Raw genomic sequence first — 24,818 nt, forward strand, 5'->3', positions numbered from 1 at the left:
TTTGTAAATTGAAAAAGACAATGTGCACGGGATCATAGGGCCATCCCCGGCTTGGCCAATGCTTGAATGAAATCCCACTTGGAGTGGGTTTTTGTAAATTGAAAAAGACAATGTGCACGGGATCATAGGGCCATCCCCGGCTTGGCCAATGCTTGAATGAAATCCCACTTGGGGTGGGTTTTGTAAATTGAAAAAACAGTGTGCTCGGGATCATTGGGGCCATTCCCGGCTTGGCCAATGCTTGAATGAAATCCCACTTGGAGTGGGTTTTGTAAATTGAAAAAACAGTGTGCTCGGGATCATTGGGGCCATTCCCGGCTTGGCCAATGCTTGAATGAAATCCCACTTGGAGTGGGTTTTGTAATTTGAAAAAACGTGTGCTCGGGATCATTGGGGCCATTCCCGGCTTGGCCAATGCTTGAATGAAATCCCACTTGGAGTGGGTTTGGTAAATTTTAAAAAAGGTTTGCACGGGATCATTGGGGCCATTCCCGGCTTGGCCAAAAAAGTGCTTGGGATCACTGTAGCCATTCCCAGCTTGGCTGATGGTGCTCGGGATCATTGGGGCCATTCCCGGCTTGGCCAAAATTTTTTTTTTTTTTTTTTTTTTTTTTTTTGAGAAAAGCTGCTCGGGAGTTTTTGTAATCTCACCTTGACAGAAAGATGTTTCGAGCAGATGATATGCTTTGATTTGAGGAGAATGACTACGTCCAAGCTGTATCTTCTGCATAAACCTGCCATAATACAAAAAGGACAAACCATATGCAACAATGATGCATGTAATGACCGATTTTGTTCAAATATGAATGTTTCATTAATGAGTGAATGTATGCTCTCTTAAGGCTGTGCCGTCCTCAGTCACGCGTACAGTTGCGAATTGCTAGAACAAATCTGCTTCTTTGTAGGGTTTGACCTTTTGATTCTGGATTTTCGATGCATCTTCTCTATACTGATTAGCAAAAGCCTTCGCTCATTCCCCAAACCCAACTCTTCAGCTATCTTTCTTCCTTTTCTTTGCTTATTTGCACGTGTGCCCACTTTTGAGTTCAATGCTGCCATTTCATCTGGGTTTATTTTTTCATTTGGTTGTGCGCTTCATATGATTATGATCTTCCCTTTCCTGCTAATGCTTACCTCGGCTTCAAGTCTTTTATTCAAATCCTTTCCAGCTTAGGATGCCAAAATCTGATCAAATTCCTGTCAAAAGTAATGTCCTGATGCATTCTTCATATTTTCTGTCAAAACTTTGTCAGTGATAAATTCAATAGTATAGCCATGCATGTCAATTACTGAATGCAAATGATAAACCTTTGGAATATGGATTGAGAATGGAATTGGGTATGGAAAAAGATGTCACAAGTGACAAAACTATAGAAATGAATTTCTTCACCATTTTTATTGAAAGGACGAGTGCCGATTGACAAAGGTATGTACAAGAATGTAGAGAAGTCAAAGGAAGAAGGGACAAACCCAACTTCTTCAAGATGAAATATGTAATAATTCAAAGATTCCACCAAAACTGCCCCAGTTTTGGTGTGCACCCAATTAACAATGATCAAATCTGACTCGTCTGAGACTGTCTCTGAGTCCTCCATTTCTGCTAACAAACTTCTCATTCTGTTTAACGAACAAACAAATGATAGTATAAAGAGCATCCTGAGAACTGCCCCAGTTTTGGATGTTTGCCCAAATAACTGTCCTCCAATCTGGCAACTACGAGGTCGATTCTGTACTCCGCACCAATGTCAATGCAAGACAAGTTAACAACCAACAGACTCATGTCTCGACCTCCTTTCTTGCAGCCATAATTAGAGTACCCGTGAGGGTTTTCACTCCAATAAAATTTCTTGTTGTCCCTAATTTTGGCCTAGAGCGCCTTTTCAGGCTTTCACTCTAGCGGGATTTTTCTTATTTTGTCCCTAATTTTTGCCTAGAGCGCCCTTTCGGGTTTTCACTCTAGCGGGGTTTTTTTTTTTTTTTTTTTTTTTTTTTTTTTTTTTTTTTTTTTTAAGCATAATAACGCCTGAGAACATCAACATTTACTGGGTGAGGCAAATCATCTCCATCCATCCTTGCCAAAATTACTGCTCCACCAGAGAATGCTTTCTTCACCACATATGGTCCCTCGTAGGTAGGAGTCCATTTCCCACGGTGATCTTTTTGAGGTGGCTGAATCATCTTTAGTACTAAATCCCCTTCTCTGAAACAACGAGGGCGCACCCTCTTGTGATGTGCTCTTATCATTCGTCTTTGATAAAGCTGTCCTCTACAAAGTGCCCCTAATCTTCTCTCTTCAATAAAATTTAGATGTTCATAACGAGTTCGGACCCACTCCGTCTCATCTAAATTGGCTTCCACCACTACTCTTATCGAGGGGATCTCTACTTCAATGGGAAGAACAGCCTCTGTCCCGTATACTAAAGCAAAAGGACTTTCACCAGTGGATGTACGCACAGAAGTCCGGTACCCATATAAAGCGAAAGGAAGCTTTTCATGCCAATCTTTGTAATTCTCTGTCATCTTCTGGATGATTTTCTTGATATTTTTGTTAGCTGCCTCAACAGCCCCGTTCATCTTGGGACGATAAGGAGATGAATTATGATGCTTGATCTTGAACTGCTCACATAAATCGTTCACCATCTTGCTGTTGAAATTCGTGCCATTATCAGTAATGATCCTTTCGGGAACCCCATAGCGACATACAATATCTTTTCTCAAGAATCGGGCGATAACGTTACTTGTCACTTTAGCATAAGAATTTGCTTCCACCCACTTTGTAAAATAATCAATTGCAACCAGGATGAAACGATGTCCGTTGGAAGCTTTGGGCTCGATAGGGCCAATAACATCGATACCCCACATTGAAAAAGGCCAAGGTGCTGCTAATACCCGCAGAGGGTTCACTGGGACATGAGTTTTATCAGCATAAATCTGGCACTTATGGCATCTGATCGCATATCTAATACAATCTCTTTCCATGGTAAGCCAATAGTAACCGGCTCGCAATATCTTCCTTGCCATTGAATATCCACTCGAATGAGTACCACATATTCCTTCATGAATCTCTTCCATAATCTGCTTGGCTTCATCAATATCCACGCATCGAAGAAGCACAAATCCCGAGCTTCTCTTATACAATACATTTTTATCCAAGAAAAAAGAGCTTGAGAGTCTTCGGATGGTGCGTTTGTCATTATCTGAGGCCTCTGGAGGGTATTCTCCTTTCTCCAAATACTGTTTTACATCATAATACCAGGGTTTGCCATTAGGTTCTGCTACTATATTCAAACAATGTGCCTGAATTTCACGTTTCTCAATCTTGATAACCTCCACTTCTCCTCGAGGGTCCAAACCAAACATGGCTGCCAAAGTGGCCAAAGCATCTGCCATCTGGTTTTCTTCTCTTGGAATATGATCAAATTCCACACAGTCAAAAAATTTGATTAACTTTTTGATGTGTTGATAATACGGGACTAACTTGGCATCCCTGGTTTCCCATTCGTCACACAATTGCCTGATCACCAATTGAGAGTCACCATAAACCTGAAGCTTTTTAATCCCAACATCAATAGCAGCTTGAATTCCCATGGCACAGGCCTCATACTCAGACACATTATTGGTACAGTTGAAATAAAGCTTAGCAGTAAACGGGGTAACTTTTCCCTCTGGAGAAATAAGCACAGCCCCAATCCCATTACCAACGATATTAGAAGCGCCATCAAACAACATAACCCATCCGTCCATATCTTTCCGGCTCTCCATTTCTAAGGACAAGATTTCTCCATCTGGGAACCCTGGATTCATAGGCTGAGAGTCATCAATCGCCTGTTCTGCTAAGTAATCTGCTATTGCACTTCCCTTCACTGCCTTCTGAGCAACATACAAAATATCGTATTCTGACAACAACATCTGCCATTTTGCGATCCTCCCCGAAAGAGATGGTTTTTCAAAAATATACTTGATCGGATCCATCCTCGAGATCAACCAAGTAGTGTGATAAAGCATATATTGCCTGAGCCTATGCGCAGCCCATGCCAATGAACAACAAGTTTTCTCCAACATGGAGTAGTTTGCCTCACAACTAGTGAATTTCTTGCTCAAGTAGTAGATTGCATGCTCTATCCTCCCGGATGAATCATGTTGCCCTAACATACACCCCATCGAATTGTCCGACACAGTCAAGTAGAGAATAAGCGGGCTCCCAGCAATCGGAGGCATCAAGACCGGTGGATTTTGTAAATACTGTTTAATTCTCTCAAAGGCACTTTGACATTCATCATTCCATTCTGATGGGTTATTCTTCCGAAGTAACTTAAAAATTGGCTCACACGTAGTTGTCAACTGTGAAATGAACCTTGCAATGTAATTGAGTTTCCCTAAGAAACCTCTGACTTCTTTCTCGGTGCGAGGGGCCGGCATCTCTATAATCGCCTTCACTTTATCCGGGTCTACTTCAATACCTCTCCTACTGACAATAAAACCCAACAACTTCCCTGAGGTTGCCCCAAATGTGCATTTCGAGGGATTCAACTTCAATTGGTGCCTTCTCAACCTCTTGAACAACTTCTCCAGGTTAATCACGTGATCTTCATCCTCCTTTGACTTAGCAATCATGTCATCCACATACACCTCAATCTCTTTATGCATCATATCATGAAACAGAGTAACCATGGCTCGCTGATAAGTAGCTCCCGCATTTTTGAGACCAAATGGCATGACTTTGTAACAAAAGGTACCCCATAAAGTGATGAAAGTAGTTTTCTCCTGATCTTCCGGTGCCATCTTAATCTGGTTATATCCTGAGAATCCATCCATGAAGGAGAACGCAAAATGTTTAGCAGTATTGTCTACTAATATGTCAATTTGGGGTAAAGGAAAGTCATCTTTCGGGCTCGCCCGATTAAGATCCCTGTAATCCACGCACATCCGAACCTTACCGTCTTTCTTCGGGACTGGTACGATATTTGCAACCCAATCAGGGTATTTTGCTACAGCAAGGAATCCTGCATCAAATTGCTTTTTTACTTCATCTCTAATCTTCAAAAGCATTTCCGGCTTCAATCTTCTCAACTTTTGCTTCACTGGCAGACAATCTGGTTTTAATGGCAATTTATGGACCACTATGTTGGTATCAAGTCCTGGCATATCTTGATATGACCATGCAAAAACGTCCTGATATTCATGTAGCAAACCTATCAATCTTTTTCTATCTCCTCCTTCAAAAGCTGCACCAATCCTAACCTCCTTTTTCTGATCTTCAGTTCCCAAGTTAACAACCTCAGTTATTTCTTTATGCGGCTGAACTATCTTCTCCTCTTGGTTAACTTGCCTTAACATTTCTGGCGACATCTCAAATTCATCCTCAATGTCGGAATCAGATTCAACATTGTTAATGGGTGCCCCAAAATCTGGTCCATTCGGTTCATCTTTTTTATTATCATCAATTTCAGTCCTGTTAAAATGGAATGTGTGAGATTTGGATTTGTTAGAAGTGATGTGTGAGATAAGGTGAATAGATGTGAGAATTTTGAGCAAAGATTTTTATTTATGATAAGCATAGCAGAATCATCAGAAACATGAGAACATGCAAAGGCCATACTATGCGAATTCATCAAAAGATAAAGTAAAGACATGCTCATTACAAAAACCCAATCAGTGGCCGTGAGCTAGACCACAGATCATAGTGCATATGGAGATTACTCTTGAAGGCTGTTGATCGAGACTGGCAGTTCAAAACTGGTCCAGTTGTTGAGCTCAAAGCCTGGAGGCCGTGGCAAGGCTTAACAGCAAAGTTTTGATCATTCCCCATAATAGCAACATGGAATTCCTCAAACTGCTCACATAACTCCCCAAAATTTCTGACTGTTGGATTGCTATGTTTTCACTTCCGTATCATATCCATGACTGCTACCAACATGTGCTCCAGCCTGTGCTGTCCATCTTCTAGTGTTTGTAGCCCCATCTCTAGCCGGGCTATCGCTGCACGCATGCGATCTGATTGTGGAGATGCTGCAATTACTGATGAGGAATCACCAGGTGGTGATGCTGAGGGACCCTCTTGGGTCTGCTTCTTTCCAGCAGAAGTTGTTTTCAAATGGTTGATGCTCTGAAGCCATGTCCTTCTTTCTAGCATGGTGACCTGATATCCCAAAGATGCTTGAGGCCGAGGAGGTCGAATGCTTTTGAACAAAAGCAACCTTGTGATAAGCCGTGGGAAAAATAACTTCCCCGCCTTTGTTGGCTTTGTCTCGACAAAATCTTTGGCTTTGAAGATAATGGCCAGATAGATCTTCCCAATATCAAACCACTGCCCTTTATACATAGAGTATAAGACTGACAAGAATGTTCCTCGTCGTTCTTGCTCATGGCTAATAGGGCACAGATTTTTCCTGACAGCATCATCCAGCAACCACATCTTTGAAGGCAAGTAAGCACGACGTGTAGCGTTGCTGTGCCTATTCTTTTTTCCTCCACACATATCATCAACAATTTTCTGCTTTGACGCACAGATCGGTTGTCGAGATCCAGTGGGCTTATCATCTACTGGTGGATATCCCAAGCAGCAACACAGATCTGCTGTCGTGAATTGAACTTTTATACCACCTAGAATGACCTGATAAACCAGTTGATTCCTAGTCCGCTCACTTCGTGGTAGCTCGATGAGAGTGTGATAGAAGGAGCGAACGATCTGAGGATACACCAGTAAGTCATTTTCTGGATCTGGGTCTACTAGAAACAGCAAGGAATGCTCCCTCAAGTAGCGCATCGCCCATTTGTTGAGTGCTTCTCGCTGTACCGTTTCGTCGATTCTACATTCAGGAATAATTTCAGCTTTGTTGAACAACGCAAGCCTGGACTGTAATCTTGAGGCGATGGTGCGCGAGCGTCTCGGCATAGCTCTTGATCTTTGTGAGAGAACACACTTTTGTCAGGAATGATTGAGATGAAGATGGAGATGAAGATAGCTCAGAGAGAAAACACACTTTTGCAATTGAGATGGAGATGAAGACGGAAATGGCTCTGCATATACGAAGACATTTGCGGTGCCTGTCACATCAGTACTTACTTTACTGTCACCATCCACTGTTATTTTCCCGCTTGAGGACAAACTTTTTTCTTTCTTTTTTTTTTTTCAAATAGATAATAAAAAACAAAGCTGTCACACTCAACTGTTTATTTCCCGCTTGAGGACAAACTTTTTTCTTTCTTTTTTTTTTTCAAATAGATAATAAAAAACAAAACTGTCACACTCAACTGTTTATTTCCCGCTTGAGGACAAACTTTTTTTTTTTTTTTTTTTTTCAAATAGATAATAATAAAAAACAAAACTGATACAAACTTTTTTCTTTCTTTCGCACTCCCCGAGAAATTATGAATATTTGCACAATGAGACAGGGTACATAACGGACGGTCAAGACCTAATCCAAGTAGGATCTTTTAAACCGTCTGATAGGAGATTCCAACAGTGGTAGAGAACACGGCTCTGATGGTGATGATGGTAGTGACGGAGAATCTGACAGCTATGGGGGCGGAGAGCTGAGAGTAGAAGATGACGGTGATGATGAACATAGATCACAAGTCTCTGGAAGCTCTCTCTTGTTGTTGATGCATCCCTCTTGGTTTCCGTCTTTGGTCATGTAATCTTTCAAGCGCTTCATATCTGACAACTTCACTGGCTTTACAATAGATTCCTTTGCTCCTCCTCCCAAGCATCTGTCAATTCGAGTCACTACGATCTCAGATGACATGATTACTCTCAGATGACATGATTAACACCGGAATCTCTCTCAAGGCAAACGATCCCTTGATTTTCTTCAACAACTCATATCTTGTCACTCCAGGCATACAGTAGTTGGTGATGATCAGATCCACCTTCAAACTATCAAACCCAACAGAACAATTATTCTCCTCGTTTAAACCCAGAAACTGAAGTACTCTTATTCCACTATCCACCGCAGTCACTTTACAGGAAGTAATCTTGACCAAACTATTCTATCAACAAGGCTGTCATCGATAGCCAAAACATGAATCTCTTCAGAATCAGACAAAGAATGATCCATTCCCACTCCATCAACAAGAAAATTAAGAGTCAATTTCCTCAAAAACTGCACCAGTATTTTTTGCTGTTAATTTTTCATTGTTTGAGCAATGCACAACTGTAATCTTGTGTAATAAGGATGGCAATGACATGAGTGAAATGGTTTCTTTTTTTTTTTTTTTCTTTTTTTCTTTTTTTTTTTTTTTTTTTTTTCTTTTTGTTTTTTTTTTCATGCATGACTATGAACTTATTAGTTTGTCAAAATGCAAAAAATGTGTGTAGTGAATGCATGGTAGTATTAAAAGAACGAGTGTAAGATGTGTATAAACATGTATGAGTGATTAACAATCATGCAAGTATATATGGACATGTATGGACGATTAACAGATGTACAAGTATATATGGACATGTATGGACGATTAACAGATGTACAAGTACATATGGACAAGTATGGATAATTAGCAGATGTACAAGTATATATGGGCATATATGAGTATTCAAGTATATATGGACATGTATGGGCCATTATGCTTGTGCATGATCATAACCTAGGCTAACATATATGACAAATGTATAAAGGATGTACATGTATGGTTCAATGAATGTATATACACAGGTATGTATCAAGTACATATAAACATGTAAATGAGGAATAAAGGTACATGGTATTTAAATGTACAGGAAATAAATAGAGTTAAGGATAGGAGAATCCCCCATTGTTCCTAACAAAATCAGGTTCCTACCAATTTCTGAAGGTCTCGAACCGGATCTAGGGTTATGTAATGTGCATATGGGTGGCATATCTAACTATAACGCGGCTACGCGAGAGGCCACTGGATCAGGTTAGTTCACACCCCATATCTGGAAGTGGAACCCATCCCCCAATATCTTGAAGGGACGTCAATCCAGGAGGATGTCTTTCCTTGCTTACGTGAGGACAAAATCCATCAAAAGCAAAGATCAACCCTCACTAATCACTAGTAGGACCCGGTTTTTATGGGCCATTTGTGTGCATGTGAATAGTGATGTGTGTGCGAGGGAATCATACCATATCCTCAATAAACACTCAAATTTTATCAAACCAAAAACCTGTTATTTTATCTACAATCATGAACAAACACATTAGATTCCTCAAAATGTTGGAAAAAACATGTACAACAAAATAAACATATCAACCAAATAGGAAAACACCGAGACAACAAGGCCCGACCCCTTTGGTGAAGAAAGCATTCCCCAGTGAAGTCGCCAGCTGAAGCAACCGGCTTGAAAAACAATGAAGTCGCCACCAATTGATTTTTAGGATGCAATTGGACATCCATTCTGGTCTACGAGAAAAATGGGCAAGGGGGTCTATTGAGCATGGGGAAGGTGTTAGGCACCCCACAACTCCCGAAAACGGTTACCTTTGAATGTTTTCCTATTTGGCTCTGATTTGTTTTTGAAAATCCCATTTTGATGGGTTTTATTGGGATGTAAATGAAAAATCCACTTGGAGTGGTTTGGAGAACAAGGTGCACGGGATCATTGGGGCCATTCCCGGCTTGGCCAAGGATTGGAGAAAACACCACTTGGAGTGGGTTTGGATATTTGAAAAAAGGGGTTGCACGGGATCATTGAGGCCATTCCCGGCTTGGCCAAAGGTTGGATAAGGTACCACTTGGAGTGGGTTTGGATATTTGGGGAAAAAGGATTTTTTGGGGACTTGGTTGATGTACCAAAAGGGCCCACAATCAAAGAGTAATGTTCAATTCAAAGCCTTACTCACAATTATGTTTTCCATGAGAAAAGAAAGAATCGATTTATGGCTCATTGAATGGGCCAAATATCTTTAAACCCACCGTTGAATCCGTAAATAAATTCTCCTAATCCCTAAAAACACATTTGCTTTCCGGATCCACGAAATCCAAATGTTTTCAATGAATGCCAATGGAACCCCAATATCTTGAAGGCTCTTTGGTATTTAATCAAAACATAAGGATTCCATAATTTAATCTTGATGTGTTTTATTAATGTGAGACGGCTTGGATTAATCCAATGACTAACGCGTTGCATTTATTTTCATGACATTCAAATAATCCTAGCATACGTCTAAGGCATCATGGCATAATGTAAGAAATCAAAGTCCTAAGCATGCATTCTAATGCAAACATCATTCACAAAATCAACTCCTAATATCTATATGCTTCTAGCACCCTAACATATTTATGTATGTATTTATATTTTACATCCACTATTTTTATCCTATTACAAGGATTACTCTTTACAATTATGTACACAAGACAAATATAAAATATTATACAACAATTGGGATGTTGCCCACGGGACCCATCGCTCAAATCCGGCCCAAATCCTCTAAGTTGCCCTCCGGCCCAAGCGGTCACCAAGCCCGATCCAAGCCCAACAAACACAAACACAAACACAAGAATGGTCAAATGGGATCCAACGTCATAAAAACTCAAATCAAATTAAGTCCATATACATTATAAATATGCATACATAAACACATATATACAAATATACAAACTAGAATATATACATATACGAACACATATACAATCTATATATATATACACACACATACACAATCTATATATATACACACACGCTGTATGCACGCATGCACACACTCACCATATAATACACATATACATGCTCACAATATATATATACACAACACTGTATATACCATACATATATACACATCCCATATATATATACACGCACTGTACATATCTATATATACACCACACACATATATATATACGCACATACAGATATATATATATATATATACACAATATATTGCACCCATATATACACACACTATGTATATATAAATCAAGACTCAAATAGCAAGCCAACAAAGCTCATGCTAAGGACCCCATCACCTGATATTAGAATAACAAACAATTCAACCAAGAACATCACAAAACCAGCACCCGAAACCCAGAACATCACATCCATAAACCAAAATCTGGAAGAAATCCCAGAACATGAACCATAAGATTCAAAGATACAAAACCGGAAATCAAACTAGAAACAATATCGAAAAATAACACAGAAATTGTCGATTATTACCTCTCCTTTTCTTATCTCACGAATCTGTCAATGCTCTGATTCCGATCCCGCCCGATTTCTTGTGCAAACTTTCTTTCTCTCTATTTTTCTCTCCCCCTGCCGCAGCCCCCAAACCTCTCCTTTTTATTTTTTCTCCCTTGCGGCCCTCCTCTCGGACCTTCCTCCCTCTTTTTCCCCGCGGCTGCTTCCCTCCTCTTCCTTTTTTTTTCTTCCTTTTTCTCCTCTCCTTTCCCCCTTTTCTCACGCCATTTCCTCCTTTTGCTTTTCCACTTTCGGCCACTTTCGACCACTTTATATTTTTTTATTTTTTGTTATTTTCTGTTATTTTTTAATATATTTTTTATTTTTTTTATTTTTTTATTTTTGTATTTTTTTTTTGGCCGGACGAAAACCGGTTACTACACACTTCTACACGACCATCGCCTCACGTGAATGTCATGCCAGAAAGGGAAGTGGAACAAGTTCTCGTGGACCGTCGAGTGAGCAACACTTTGGGCAAGAATGAATAAGATGAGCTAAGGGAAAGCATCGCTACCCGAACAAGGATATATCCTTATCCACTAGCTTCACAAATGGGTTGAAACAGACGAAAGGGACGAAGGAGCTCCGTATGATTGGGTACGTTTGGTAGGTTAGTCACCGAAGCAAGTAGCAAAGTGAACAGGCAGTGGGTCTTTACATCCAAAAGTGCTTTTTGTTTCCTTTCTTCGGCGTAAGGATTTGAGTGAGGAACTTTACTTGGAGGCAATTAGGGATTTCACCTAGACTATATTAAGCCAACGGGCCCAGGGTTTCTTAGCTTAGTTATAGGCATGGTTTGACCCTAGCCTCTCAAATGAGCCCCTACCTAATAACTAGTAAAAAATGAGCTGTTTAAGTTGTGCAGTGCTCTACCCTTAAGGATCTTTACTCAAATCAAAGTTGTTTAAGCCACGGAGAACTCTCTCTTAAAAAAGTGCTAACATTTTAGTGAAATCTTATTGCCCTCGCCGCATGTTCACTGGTGATTGGAAGAGAATAATCATTAGAGGACTCGATGCCGCCATGTGACATCAAGTGACTAGAGGTCACTTTACCAAGGACTCACCAAATAAAAAAAGGCCACTTTACCAAGGGCATAATCGTCTTTCAACTATATATATCGTAGGGCTTTTCTATTCTTTAAATGGACCAAGCACAATAACTAGCCCACTAGAGACCTCTTCCCTCTTGGGCCTTTCTTCATCTTCGAGGCCCAACTTAGAAGAAGTTCACTAGATTTGAACTATCTTAATCACACCGAATGAAGAACTCAGATGCACGTGGAAAGAAGAAATCAACACTTGTGTATTAAACTATCGATCAGTTCGAGGTCCTTGCAATAGAAACTGTAGGTCATCCTTGCAGTTTTGTGTAAGGCCTTTAGATCTGTTTGATAATGTAGGATCTACACTGTTTTTTAAAATTCAAAAACAGATCCGACGGTGTTACAGGGAATTGCGGTACCCCGTCTAACTATCAATGCATTTGGAGCAACCAGCCAGTGTAGAATTGACTACAAGAAAAATGTATTTTTCCGACATATATGTTTGTCTTTTTTTTTTTTTTTTTTGAAAGGCCCACAGGCCACACACACGCTAAGCCTTGCTCGAGAGGCATGAAGGCCACCACAGCGGATGAAAAACTATCCAAATCCCAAATCTCCTGGTGAGAATAGAACCCTGAACCTCAAGGTCCTGGGCAGACAACCTGACCAACCAGGCTATCTCCCATAGTCCCATTCTCATATGTTTGTCTGTTTTGTGTTCAGGTGGAAACAAGATTTTTTCAAAACAGGATCCAAGGCGGTGGAAGTATGTATCATGAAACCCATATGGCCATATGCTTATTTGTTTGAAGTATTTACACAAAAAGCCCAACACGACACGGAAAGAATCCATACAATCAATCACATCCTATGTTCTATTACTATTATATATCCCTCTCATTCTCGATCTTCTCTATAACCTTTGTCAAGTCCTTGAATGTTGAATGCTTCTTTCTACTGTACCCATCCAGAACAGTGACTTTTATTTAAAGAATATTTTATTTTTTACATTTTAAATTCCTCTCTCCGTATGAAGGGATCTTGTTTAATTGGGTCCAAAGATTGTGGAGTACAACTGGGATTGCTGTTTCTAATAATTTGAAGAATGATGTTTGACTTCAAGAAGTTTGATCATGCTATCTCTCATCCAATATTTTCAACAATTTTAAGTTTTAAAACAAATAAATTAGTATAACTCCTTTGATTTGGTAATAAAGTAAATTTGTATAAGAAAAAAGAAGTTGTTAATTTGTATATCCAATTTGTATGCACTTTTTGTAAGAGAAACCGACTCAAATGAAGAAAACGCACTATACCGAGAAACCGGGTTAATATAATTTGTGGTTATTGAAAGATTTTCAAAATGTCAATTCAATCACAGAAAAATTAAGTAAGAAGCCAAAATTGAAAATTGTTTCAAATTAGTAACTCGGACAGATTTACTCAGTTTTAGAAAGTCAACAATGCCGAAATCGTTTTTAAGAATCAAACAATTGTTTTTTTTATAAAAAAAATACGATTATGTGTAATTATAGAAAAAATAAATTCAAAAAGTAATACAAATTCCACCTCATTTTTCTTCCATCTCAAAAAAGAAAATCAAATATTCTATATTGCTTCCTCTCATCTCACTTTTCATATTTTACCGAATTCACTCAGGATAACAACCAGCAATAAAGGTAGCATAGACAGTTGATCCACCTGAAGCAAAGGCAGGGGCACCACTAGCAGCAAACCTTCCATATATCCCGATCGTGATCCAATTCTGTATGCGAGGCTAGAAGCACCAACAGCAGTTGATCGGCTACTTTTTAACCAGAGAGTGATTTAGACCCGCACACGAGGCCCAATAACCTTCACCTGACCAGGCGGTTGGCCGCTTGGGAATTATTCTTGGTACTACTGAGATTTAGCACAGTGCCCATCTCAATCTTACAAACTTGTCTCCTACTTTCAGGAACTAGTGGATGCTTTCGTTACAGATGGTGACGGGTCGGATACCCTTCCAATTGAAAAATACCAAAATCGTTTTCATTAAGGTATCCTATACCAAAACTGTACAAAAAACTAATTAAATTTCTAAAATCGGAACTGTTTACCACCGGTATACCTATTAACCATTACTTCTAGTATTTTTATTTCTTTTCACAAACAGTCGAATAACTATTTCCAAATCCATAAATCTGAATCCTAACCCGTCACAAATTTGAACTCAAAATCATAATCATGCATTAAAAATATAACAAAATAACATAATCAATAATATAAAATAAATTTACATAAAATTAAGATATCAAACAAATCTACAACTACTCAACAAAATCTAAGTTAGAATCACCAACAAAACAATATAATGTGTTACAAACCAAAATGTATACATCAATTCATTTTTGTAATATAATATTATTTATCATGTTATTAAAGTAAGATCTATCATTCTATTCTATTGTTTTATTTAAAATGATTTATCAGGTTATAATTTACAATTATAATAGTATACGATTATATGATATGATATAGAATATTATTAATATAATTCACTAGTATTTTATAATATATTTTTATAGTATATTACTATATTTTACTAAGTATAATTAAATTTATTTATTAAACGGTGCGGGTATACTAAACCTGGTATCAAAAACTAAAACCAACCTAAAACCGTGATGATTTTGAAAATTAAAACTAATTCCGTTTCCAAATTTTATAGGATCAATTTTCGGGTTTTAAATGACTTGGGCACTCTGTGAATAGTGCATGGGTCATTTTTTTAACTTTCTCTATTTTTGGGTGATTAAATTGAAATTTTGAAAAAATTTATTGTACAAAAATTATATTAACAAAAAACTCCAGCAACCATAGGCCATAGAGTACGTAGCGTCCAACCCAAACATGTAAAATTAAAAACCCAAAAAACCAAGAAAATAAAATTATGGGAAGGAGCTTCTCAAAAGGAAAAATAAATATGGGAAGGAGAGAGATGGAGAGGGGGGTCTAGAGAGAGAAAGTGAGGGATGAAAAGAGAGGAAAAAAGGGCGGATGGGGCAGCAGTCAGCAGAAAAGGAGGAAAGAATAAGAGAAAAGTTAGGGAGAGGGGGGGGTATTATTCAAGAAAACGGGCCCTTCTATTCCAGTAAGGCCATGCTTTTGGCCACCCAACGCGCATGATGGCATCATTGCAAGCTCTCCTCCGCCTCTTGCTGTCTCTGCTAGAAAGCTAGGCGCTGCTCTTTGGGAGTTTCACTACTACCTACTTCCCCTCTCTAAAATGCATCGCGGTGTTAATGATATCTCTAATGGAGCACCTCCCGCTGATTCTAGACTGCGCCGCCGCAACCACCACCACCACCACCACCACCACAATCAACAACAACAACAGCATCGGTTCAGGGATAAGGCATTTGAGCTCTCCCACTTATTGCCTGATCCTTCGCCTAGCTCCGCTGATCAGGCACATTTCTTTCTTTCTTAGGTTTTTTTGTTTTCTTTTGAATACGATTAATTGGGGATTTGGGTTTTTTCTCTGCTTAATTGTTAGGGGCGAGTTGGGATTTTTACTTAGTAGTGTTAATGGATCGTTCTGTTACTTCTCTGTGATTTGTGAATTTCTTGTGTTGAGTAATATTGACTGATGAAGACTCCTTTTTCTTCACTGCCTTTTCCTATACTCAGGCAGACAGGCACTGATTTGTAAAGTTTTGATGTTGGAGTGGTTCATAAGAGTGTTTGAATAAAGAAATCTTAACTGTTCAAATTGTAATGTCGAAAATTTATTCTTAAAGAAAATGTGATGTAGTTTGTTGATTTGATGAATGTTTGTCCAACTTGTTTCCACTGTGGCTAGTTTATCAGATTGCTTTCGTTATAAGTTGAGAAGCCTCCTCTTGCTTTGTCCACTGATAAATCTTTTCTTGCAAGAAGTAATGGACTACTCCTCCAAGATTGATTTTAAATAATTGATTTCTCTTCCAGACACCTATGGGTTAGCAGAACTCTATGCTGCCTGAATTTTTCCAAGATGTGTTCAGATTAAAATTTTAATGTACTAAAAGAGCACTGGACATTTCAGTGTTGCCTACTTGATGAAGAAATTTGTGAGCACTCCCAATAAATGCTCTGTTGTACTGTGTTCATGTTATAAGGACAAGAAAAATAGCAATTTTCAGTTGTTTTCAAAGGATGACTAATGCTTATAAGCTTAAAGTGTGCACTTCTGCTACTGATCTCTACTATTCCCCATACCAGCCGGAGAGTGCAAGTGGTTTGAGAAGGCATATTGCTGCTTCGCTGATGCAGCGTCATCAGGCAATAGAAAGAAGCAACCGCGCTCTACAGCCAGTATCTCCTGCAAGTTATGGTAGTTCTATGGAGGTAAGCCCCAATTCCTTTCTTCCCCTTTTCCTAGATAACCTTTTGTTCCTTCCGCTGCATAGACTACATTGAAAGGTGAATTAAAGAGTAAGAAATTGGTTTTTCTGGCTCTACAAAGTTTGTTGCTTTTAGTAGAGTAAAGGAAGGATTGCAGTGAAGTTACTTAGAGTGAAATGAGCTGGCATTGTATGGTTAAGCTAATTTTTATTCAAGTTGTTAACATGTTGGACCATAGTGCTTCGCACTGGATGTAATATACCAATTGAATCTCCGGCTGCAGGCTATATCTTGATTGCAAATTGTGTAGTACGAGGGCTACAATGTTTGATTTGAAAGGGCATTCTGTGGCAATTTTAATCGGTTGTTCTTTAAAACATATATATTCGGTCTTCCTAACATATCCATTTCCATTTGATAATTGTATTTTAGCTCTTTTTTTTTTCTGGCATCATGAAGAACTTTTTTTTTTGCTGTTTTTTATTGCACAGGGTGATGCATTGTGGATGATGGCTCCTTTTCTTACTTCTTTCTTCTCTTAGTGTTTCGAATCTGTCAAATGGTTGTACCTGTGAATTTTTGGTAGACAACTAGAATTCTATTTCATGACAACCTTCCCAATGCACCCTAGTTGAGTTGGGCTTGTCAGCTGTGAATGGGAAATTATTATTTTCTGGTGTTGGGGTGCCTTAGCATTTTAAATATTTAAATATTTTCTTGGCAACCTCCCTCGTTGAGGTTCATTGTACGATCTGTCATTAATTTGTGATGCTGGCTGCACCATAATCTCATTGTTTCTCTTGTAGGTGGCACCTTATAACCCTGCAGCCACTCCTACAAGCTCCTTAGACTTACAGGGAAGGATGGACGAGTCGCGTTATAATCTTAAAACATCAACTGAACTACTGAAAGTATTAAATCGCATTTGGAGTCTGGAAGAACAGCATGTATCTCATATATCATTGATAAAAGCCATGAAAACAGAGCTGGATCATTCCCGTGCCAGGATCAAAGAGTTGCTTCGGGATCAGCAAGCAGATCGACATGAGATAGATGACTTGATAAAGCAAATTGCAGAAGAGAAACTAGTTCAGAAGAGCATGGAACGGGACAAGTTATATGCTACTTTGCAGTCTGTGAGGGATGAACTAGAAGATGAAAGGAAACTAAGAAAACGATCTGAATCTCTGCACAGGAAATTAGCGCGGGAGCTTACTGAGATGAAATCTTCTATGTTGGACGCTTTGAAAGACAGGGAAAGAGAGAAGAAGGCAAGAAAGTTGTTCGAAGACTTGGGTGATGAGTTTGCCAAGGGAATAAAAGACTATGAAACGGAGGTGCATGCCCTTAAACAAAAATTTGACAATGATTGGGATGGCAGGACTGATCTTGACCGTTTGATTCTCCATATATCTGAATCATGGCTTGATGCACGGATGCAGATAAAGGTGGAAGAAGCTCAGCATGGGTTTTCTGAAGACATCTCAGTAATGGAGAAATTAGGCTTTGAAATAGAGACCTTTCTTCAAGCCAAACGAATGAGTAGTCTTAAGAGTGCAGATAAGAATCTCCGTAGAGAGCGACGGAATTCACTGGAATCTGCCCCTCTGAATGAGGCTGTTAGTGCTCCTCAATATGTAGGAGATGAAGAGGACTCTGCAGCCAGTGATTCAAATTGTTTCGAACTAAATAAAACATCCCATGGTGACTTTAAATCAAACGTTGATGATGCCGTGGATCATCAGATTGATAAAACTGTAGGATCCAATCAAGCAAAGAAAACCCCTGCATCTCGGGAAAGGATAAGAGATCGGAATCCTTCCAGTGTGCAGGTCAAAGAACAAATGGCTCATGCCTTGTCATCGAATGGAAATAAGAAGCCCCAGTTGTTGGATATGGAACATGCAAAAACAAGTGAAGGGAATCTAATTGAAAAAAGCATTTCACAAAAGGGTGATGCTTTCGATGCTGCTGAAGGAGGTGTTCATGAAAGGGAGAATAAACTTGAACAGATGGGTGCATCAAACTCAAATTATGTGATTGATAACTTGATGAGAAGTCATATATCGTTGTCTCAAGGAGGGCTTCTGCATTCCGAGATTGATAGTGGTGAGGCTTCCTGCAGCTATCCTGTAAGGAGAAATCAAGCCAGCCCAGTTCGACCGTGGATGTCGAAACTAACAGTCCCTGATCTCGACATTTCTGAATCATCTTCCAAACAACCTCCAGGCACGAAGGAGAATACTTTAAGGGCAAAGCTTCTTGAAGCTAGGACAAAGGGGCGGTCACGTTTAAAAATATTCAAGGGTTCTTCCTAGACTATTGGGAGGATCTGACATGGATAAAAATTCAGGTTATCCTTAATGTGTTGATGCTTCTGGCTTGATGGCCATTGGAAATTTCAGCTCTGTATATTCATTATGGTGACAATGGCTGTACCATGTAGGGGTTAGATTGGACCGTCTACATGCCTCATATTCTGTAATTTTGGAATTTAAGTTTGTATATTAGTATAGTATATCTGCATTGCATGGTTTGGGGATTAGGCAAAAGTATTTTTGTTTTAGTGACGTTTATCATCTCAGAACACAAAAAAATGGTTGTAATTTTCTAACATGTAGACTGGAAGTCTATACAGCAGCAAAGCTATTGATGGAATTGGAATAATAACTCTTTTAAGGATGCACTAATTTGTACTAATTCAACCGCATATTGGGTATGTCTAGAATGCAGTCAACTCATTTGGGTATTTTTTTTATTTTTAATAAAAAAGATAATTGAATATTGATGATGTGCAAATTTGGCTTGGCTTGTAGATGTCTCAGGTTAACCCAAACTAGGCTAATTGCAGTGCTGCTCATGAAGATTTCTAAACTGAAAGATGAACAAACATGAGCTAAAGAGTCTTCCCAAGGTGTTTTTCTTGGGAAATACACTTTGATACTTAAGCCAGAAAAGCAAAAAGAGAAAACTAAGAATTTTGGGGATCAGAACTCTTAAATAAAAGGTATGAAAGTTGTGAATGAATCTTTTACTTGACTGTGGTGCCTTTTTTATAGTAGCAAACTAATTCTAATTCATACTGAAAACGGAGTCTCGTCTTTTATGGGAACTAGAAGACGTTCACCTTTGTTCTTCGAGTTGAGTTAGGAGTCTTCTTCTAAGGATTCATGTAATGTTTTTCAGAGACTGCTTTGTCACTTTGTCAATGACTTAAGCTGACATTGTTGGAAACATGCAACTCGCGGAAGCGTATAAGGACCTCATAGACATAAACGATAGCTAGACAAGTTTCAAAAATTTCTTATCAAATACTAATCACCACAGCATAAACCATATATCAATGAATTGCAAGTAGATTATATACCATGAGATCTCTCTGATTTGATCTCTAATAATCAGGAACGAATGATGGAGTCAGCGAGTTTGATACTAAGCTCAAACCTGCGGATCTTCCATCGTATGCACCAATTCCCAAACTTGGATTGAGAGGGTGATCTCTTTTCTCCAAGAACCTGAATAACACAAACCAAAACTAGTGGAAACGATTAGAGAGTAGAGAGGCCAACTGGTGTCCCAAAACTTGTGTTAACAAAACACACACTATGTTTGTATTTAAAGGGTTCGGCCACACCTAGGGTTTTCTCCCTAGGTGGGCCGGCCCCTAAGCCTCTCCCTCTCCTAATTCCGATCCGTTTTGGTTTTCTTATATCTTCTAGCATTGGGCTTCTGGGCTACAGTGAGGACCAACTAGAAAAAATAAAACATGGGCTTCCTATGAATTTAATTATCAGCCTAAACCCATGGACATAATTATAATTCATAAATTATAATATATTCCACTAAAATATTATAATTGCACTCCCCGTTTTATCTCAAATTAAATCTGAGCCTTTCGTTATACTTGTTCATAAAATTCCTCACGTTATGTTACAGATACCCGTCAATTAAATATGCCACTGACATATAATATTTAATTGACATCTTTAAATATTTCATTGATCTTACCGCTTAACTTATTTGAATGTGTCGGATTAATTAAAATCCACCTGTAGGGTTTTGACATAATCTCAAATCCTATAAGCATTCTCAAGAGGGTATCATCAATCCATAATTGGACGTGAATTTTATTAACAGATTATTTTTCATCGTACAATTAATGCGGTGACTCAACTTACTCGGTGTTTGTTGGCCCGTACAAAAAGACCTCACCCTTTAGTAAATCAAAGTCCCGTACATTAAATGCACATGTACTAATAATCTTTAATAAATTAAGAATATGAACAATTCTATAACGTCTTGTGTGAGTGTACAATTTTCCATATAGTCAGACTGCGAAAATTGACTCAGACTAAGTCCTGATCAATACACTCCAAGTGTACTGGTATAGTAAGTTCAAGCTTTGCCGCTCTCCGTAACCAAGATAGGTATACTAAAATACTATACCACAACCAAGCCGACGGTTTGTCCAATTCCGTCTTAGCTGTGATCGCTTACTTATATTCGATAGGAACTTATGAATTGATCTTCCGTGTGTAAGCTTAGACTCTACACACCAATTCATATACCATACAGAATAAAAGACATTGATGCCAATATGTCTTTTCTCATTTTGAATACTAAATATATTTTATTCAAATAAATAAATCGAGTTTGAATATTACATAAAATAATGGCCTTTAGCATACTATTCCTATCAATCTCCCACTTCTGCTCAAGGCCATGACGACGTCACCTCTCTGTACGATCTCTCGTATCAAGTGATACTTGCGTTCAATATGTTTTCCTTTTGAATGAGCCCTTGGTTCCTTTGAATTTGCAACTGCTCCGCTATTATCATAGTAGTAAAGTGTAATAGGCGACAGAGCTGTAGGCACCACATTCAAGTCTATAAAAAAGTTCTGGAGCCACACTGATTCTTTAGCTGCCTCAGAGGCTGCTACCTATTCAGCTTCCATAGTGGAGTTAGCAATACAAGATTGCTTGACACTTCTCCTACTAATGACTCCAACTCCCAATGTGAAAACATACCCTGAAGTTGATTTCCTGGAATCTTTGTTTGACTGAAAATCTGAATCTGTATACCAGTGTGTATAAGCTCATCAGACTTGTAAACCAGCACATAATCTCTCGTTCTCCTTAGGTACTTGAGTATGTGCTTTACAGCAATCAAATGTTCCATACCTAGATTAGACTGATATCTGCTAACTAGACCAACCATATAACATATGTCCAGTCTAGTACACATCATGGCATACATGAGGTTTCCCACTGCCAAAGCATATGGTACTTGACTCATTTTCTTTATCTCATCAACATCCTTAGGACACTGATCTCGAGATAATGTGATTCCATATCTCTAAGGAAGAAATCCTTTCCTGGAATCTTTCATGCAGAATCTTGCCACGATGGTGTCAATGTAGACTCCCTGAGATAGGCCCAACATTCTTTGTTTCCGATTTCTTAGTAGTTTGATCCCAAGAATGTGGCCGGCTTCTCCCAAATCTTTCATTTCGAATTGACTGCTCAACCAGACTTTAACAGTAGATAATATAGCTACATCGTTTCCGATGAGTAATATATCATCTACATAAAGTACTAAGAATACCATCACACTTCCATTGCTCCTCCGATAGACACAAGGTTCATCAGGACATTGCTCAAATCCATAGGATTTTATGGATTGGTCAAATCTTATATTCCAAGACCTAGATGCCTGCTTGAGTCCATAAATGGATCTCTTAAGCTTGCACAATAGGTGCTCTTGGTTTCTCGCTACAAATCCATCTGGTTGCACCATATAGATGCTTTCGTCAAGACTTCCATTTAGGAAAGTTGTCTTAACATCCATTTGCCATATTTCATAATCATAATATGTTGCAATGGATAAAAGTATCCGGATAGATTTAAGCATGGTTACTGACGAAAAAGGTTTCCTCATAATCGATCCCTTCTTTCTGAGTGCATCCTTTCACAACAAGCCTAGCTTTGAAGGTTTCAACCTTCCCCATCCACCCCCTTCTTGCTCTTGTAGATCCACCAATGGGTTTTACACCATTCGGTGGTTCTACAAGTTCCCAGACTTGATTTGAGTACATGGACTCCATCTCAGATTTCATAGCTTTCTTCCAAGATATTGCATCTTTATCTTGGAGAGCTTTTTTGTAGTTACTGGGATCAGTATCTTGTTCAGTTGGGATCATTTCATACACTTCACCCAATAGAGCATACCGACTAGGTAATCTAGTTACCCTCCCACTACGACGAGACCCTGCTTGTTCGTTTGGAGTATTTTGGTGTGATGATTCTATTCGATTTGTATCAGGATCTTCATACTCATCTGGTTGATTCCCCAGCATGTCCTGATCATCCCTTTGAAGAGAATCAGTTTGGGATTCCATAATTCTCCCACTGTTATGTGGTACTGGATCGTTATCCTCAATTGGTGTTTCTTGAGTTGTTTGGTTTCCTTGTGTTTCTCCTCTTAATTCCTCAAGAACAATCTTACTTTTGGGTTTGTGATTCATCATATAGTCTTCTTCTAAGAATCGGGCATTGGTGCTGACAATGACCTTCTGATCATTAGGACTATAAAACAAACCACCTTTTTTACCTCGAGGGTATCCAACGAAAAAAACATATTTCTGTTCTTGATTCCAACTTCCCAGTGTTCCCTACCAGCACATGGACCGGACTACCCCATATCCGTATATGGGCCAAGCTGGGCTTTCGCCCTATCCATAATTCAGTAGGAGTAGTTGGTACTGACTTAGAAGGAACTAAGTTCAGAATTTAGGCCGCTGTTTCTAGGGCATAGCCCCAGAAGAAATTAGGCAACTCAGAAAAACTCATCATCGATCTTACCATTTCCATAAGAGTCTTATTCCTTCTTTTTGCCACACCATTTTGTTGTGGTGTGCCTGGCACAGTCAGCTGGGATGAAATCCCCTCTGCATTTAAGTATTCCATAAACTCTCCCGAGAGGTATTCACCACCACGATCAGATCATAGTGATTTGATACTTTTTCTTAAACGCTTCTCTGTAACTGCCTTATAGCTTTTGAACATCTCAAAAGTTTTATACTTACGGTGCATTAGAAAAAATGTATCGATACCTTGAGTAGTCGTCTATGAAAGTGATGAAGTACTCATAACCTCCTCTTGCTTGAATAGTCATTGGACCACACACATCATAATGTACCAACTCCAAACATTCTTTGGCTCTATACCCCTTGGCCAAAATGGCCTCTTAGTCATCTTACCTTCCAAACATGATTCACAGTCCTCAACTTCTAATGAACTCAAAGGTACATCTCGTACCAGTCTAGTAATCCTGTTTAGATTTATATGACCTAAGCGTAGATGCCAAATATAAGTTTGATTTGGTTTCGAAGGTTCATTTCTTTTAGATGGCAAAATTGTTGAGTTATTCAATTCATTATATTTAGCAGAATTTGGACTTGTAATGTAAAGATTATCTACCAAAGTACCAGAATAGATAAAACGTTTATTGTACCTGATAACAATAGAGTTATCAAACTCAAAACAATATCCATTCAAAGCTAAAGATGGAACTGAAAGTAAATTTCGTCTCATAGCTGGTACGTAAAGACAATCGTTCAAAATTAAAGTCTTATCACTACTAAAACTCAAATGAAAAACGCCTACTGTTTCTACTCTTAGTTTTGTTGCATCTCCCAAAAACACATAACTCTCTTCTTTATTTGGTCGTCTGGTTTCTTGGAACCCCTGCAACGAATTGCAAACATAATTAGTGGCTCTAGTGTCTACACACAAAGATCCAGTAGACATAACCGCTAATTGTGTTTCGATAACAAATAAAAGAAAGTTACCTTGAGTATTCTTGCTTAGCCATGTCTGACATTGCTTTTTCCAATGTCCCTTCTGGCCACAGTGAAAACACTTGCCTTTCGGCATTTTCACTCCACCTTGAATACCCTTGGAGTTGACTGACGTATTCTTCTTTTGAGTCTTTTTCTTCTTCTTACCTTTCGGTATAGTAGAAGATCCTTTCTCATTCAGATTGACCTTAGTTTGCTTAGGTTGAAGTTTTTCTGCTCCTTTAAGCTCAATGAGAAGTTCTGACAAGGTATAAAGCCTTTTGTTCATGTTATAGTTCAGCCAAAAATTCTCATAGCTATCAGAAAGAGATTGAAGTACGATATCGATCTGGCTTTCACCATCAATATCAGCACCAATACTTCGAGCTCATTCAAAAGACCATCATAGGCACTTGTCATATTCTGG

At 38.8% G+C, this 24,818-nt stretch overlaps 2 protein-coding genes and 1 pseudogene across 2 annotated transcripts; 1 reads left to right on the plus strand and 2 right to left on the minus strand.

Annotated features, from left to right (window-relative positions):
* Nucleotides 1-2,007: 2,007 nt before the first annotated feature.
* LOC119986537 lies at nt 2,008-5,337 on the minus strand. The gene is made up of 2 exons (XM_038831125.1): nt 3,264-5,337; nt 2,008-3,206 (listed from the first exon to the last, which is right to left on the minus strand). Exons 1-2 carry the CDS (start codon nt 5,335-5,337, stop codon nt 2,008-2,010), a joined length of 3,273 nt encoding a protein of 1,090 aa, XP_038687053.1.
* Nucleotides 5,338-7,339: 2,002 nt separating this feature from the next.
* Nucleotides 7,340-8,060, minus strand: LOC119987360 (annotated as a pseudogene).
* A 7,126-nt stretch (nt 8,061-15,186) lies between these two features.
* Nucleotides 15,187-19,120, plus strand: LOC119987455 (uncharacterized protein At5g41620-like). Its single transcript, XM_038832377.1, has 3 exons — nt 15,187-15,633; nt 16,428-16,553; nt 17,357-19,120. Exons 1-3 carry the CDS (start codon nt 15,451-15,453, stop codon nt 18,866-18,868), a joined length of 1,821 nt encoding a protein of 606 aa, XP_038688305.1. The 5' UTR covers nt 15,187-15,450; the 3' UTR covers nt 18,869-19,120.
* The last annotated feature ends 5,698 nt before the right edge of the window (nt 19,121-24,818 follow it).

This window comes from Tripterygium wilfordii, chromosome 20 (assembly GCF_013401445.1).
Source record: "Tripterygium wilfordii isolate XIE 37 chromosome 20, ASM1340144v1, whole genome shotgun sequence".
NCBI classification, from domain to species: Eukaryota; Viridiplantae; Streptophyta; class Magnoliopsida; order Celastrales; family Celastraceae; genus Tripterygium; species Tripterygium wilfordii.

Bases quoted from the DNA above. Each gene is read 5' to 3' on its own strand.
- LOC119986537 (XM_038831125.1), bottom strand. From the start codon at position 5,337: ATGTTAAGGCAAGTTAACCAAGAGGAGAAGATAGTTCAGCCGCATAAA. The intron at 3,207-3,263 runs GCAAACCCTGGT...AATACCCTCCAG, and splicing joins TATAGTAGCAGAACCTAATG to AGGCCTCAGATAATGACAAA.
- LOC119987455 (XM_038832377.1), top strand. From the start codon at position 15,451: ATGCATCGCGGTGTTAATGATATCTCTAATGGAGCACCTCCCGCTGAT. The intron at 15,634-16,427 runs GCACATTTCTTT...TCCCCATACCAG, and splicing joins CGCCTAGCTCCGCTGATCAG to CCGGAGAGTGCAAGTGGTTT. The intron at 16,554-17,356 runs GTAAGCCCCAAT...TTTCTCTTGTAG, and splicing joins GTTATGGTAGTTCTATGGAG to GTGGCACCTTATAACCCTGC.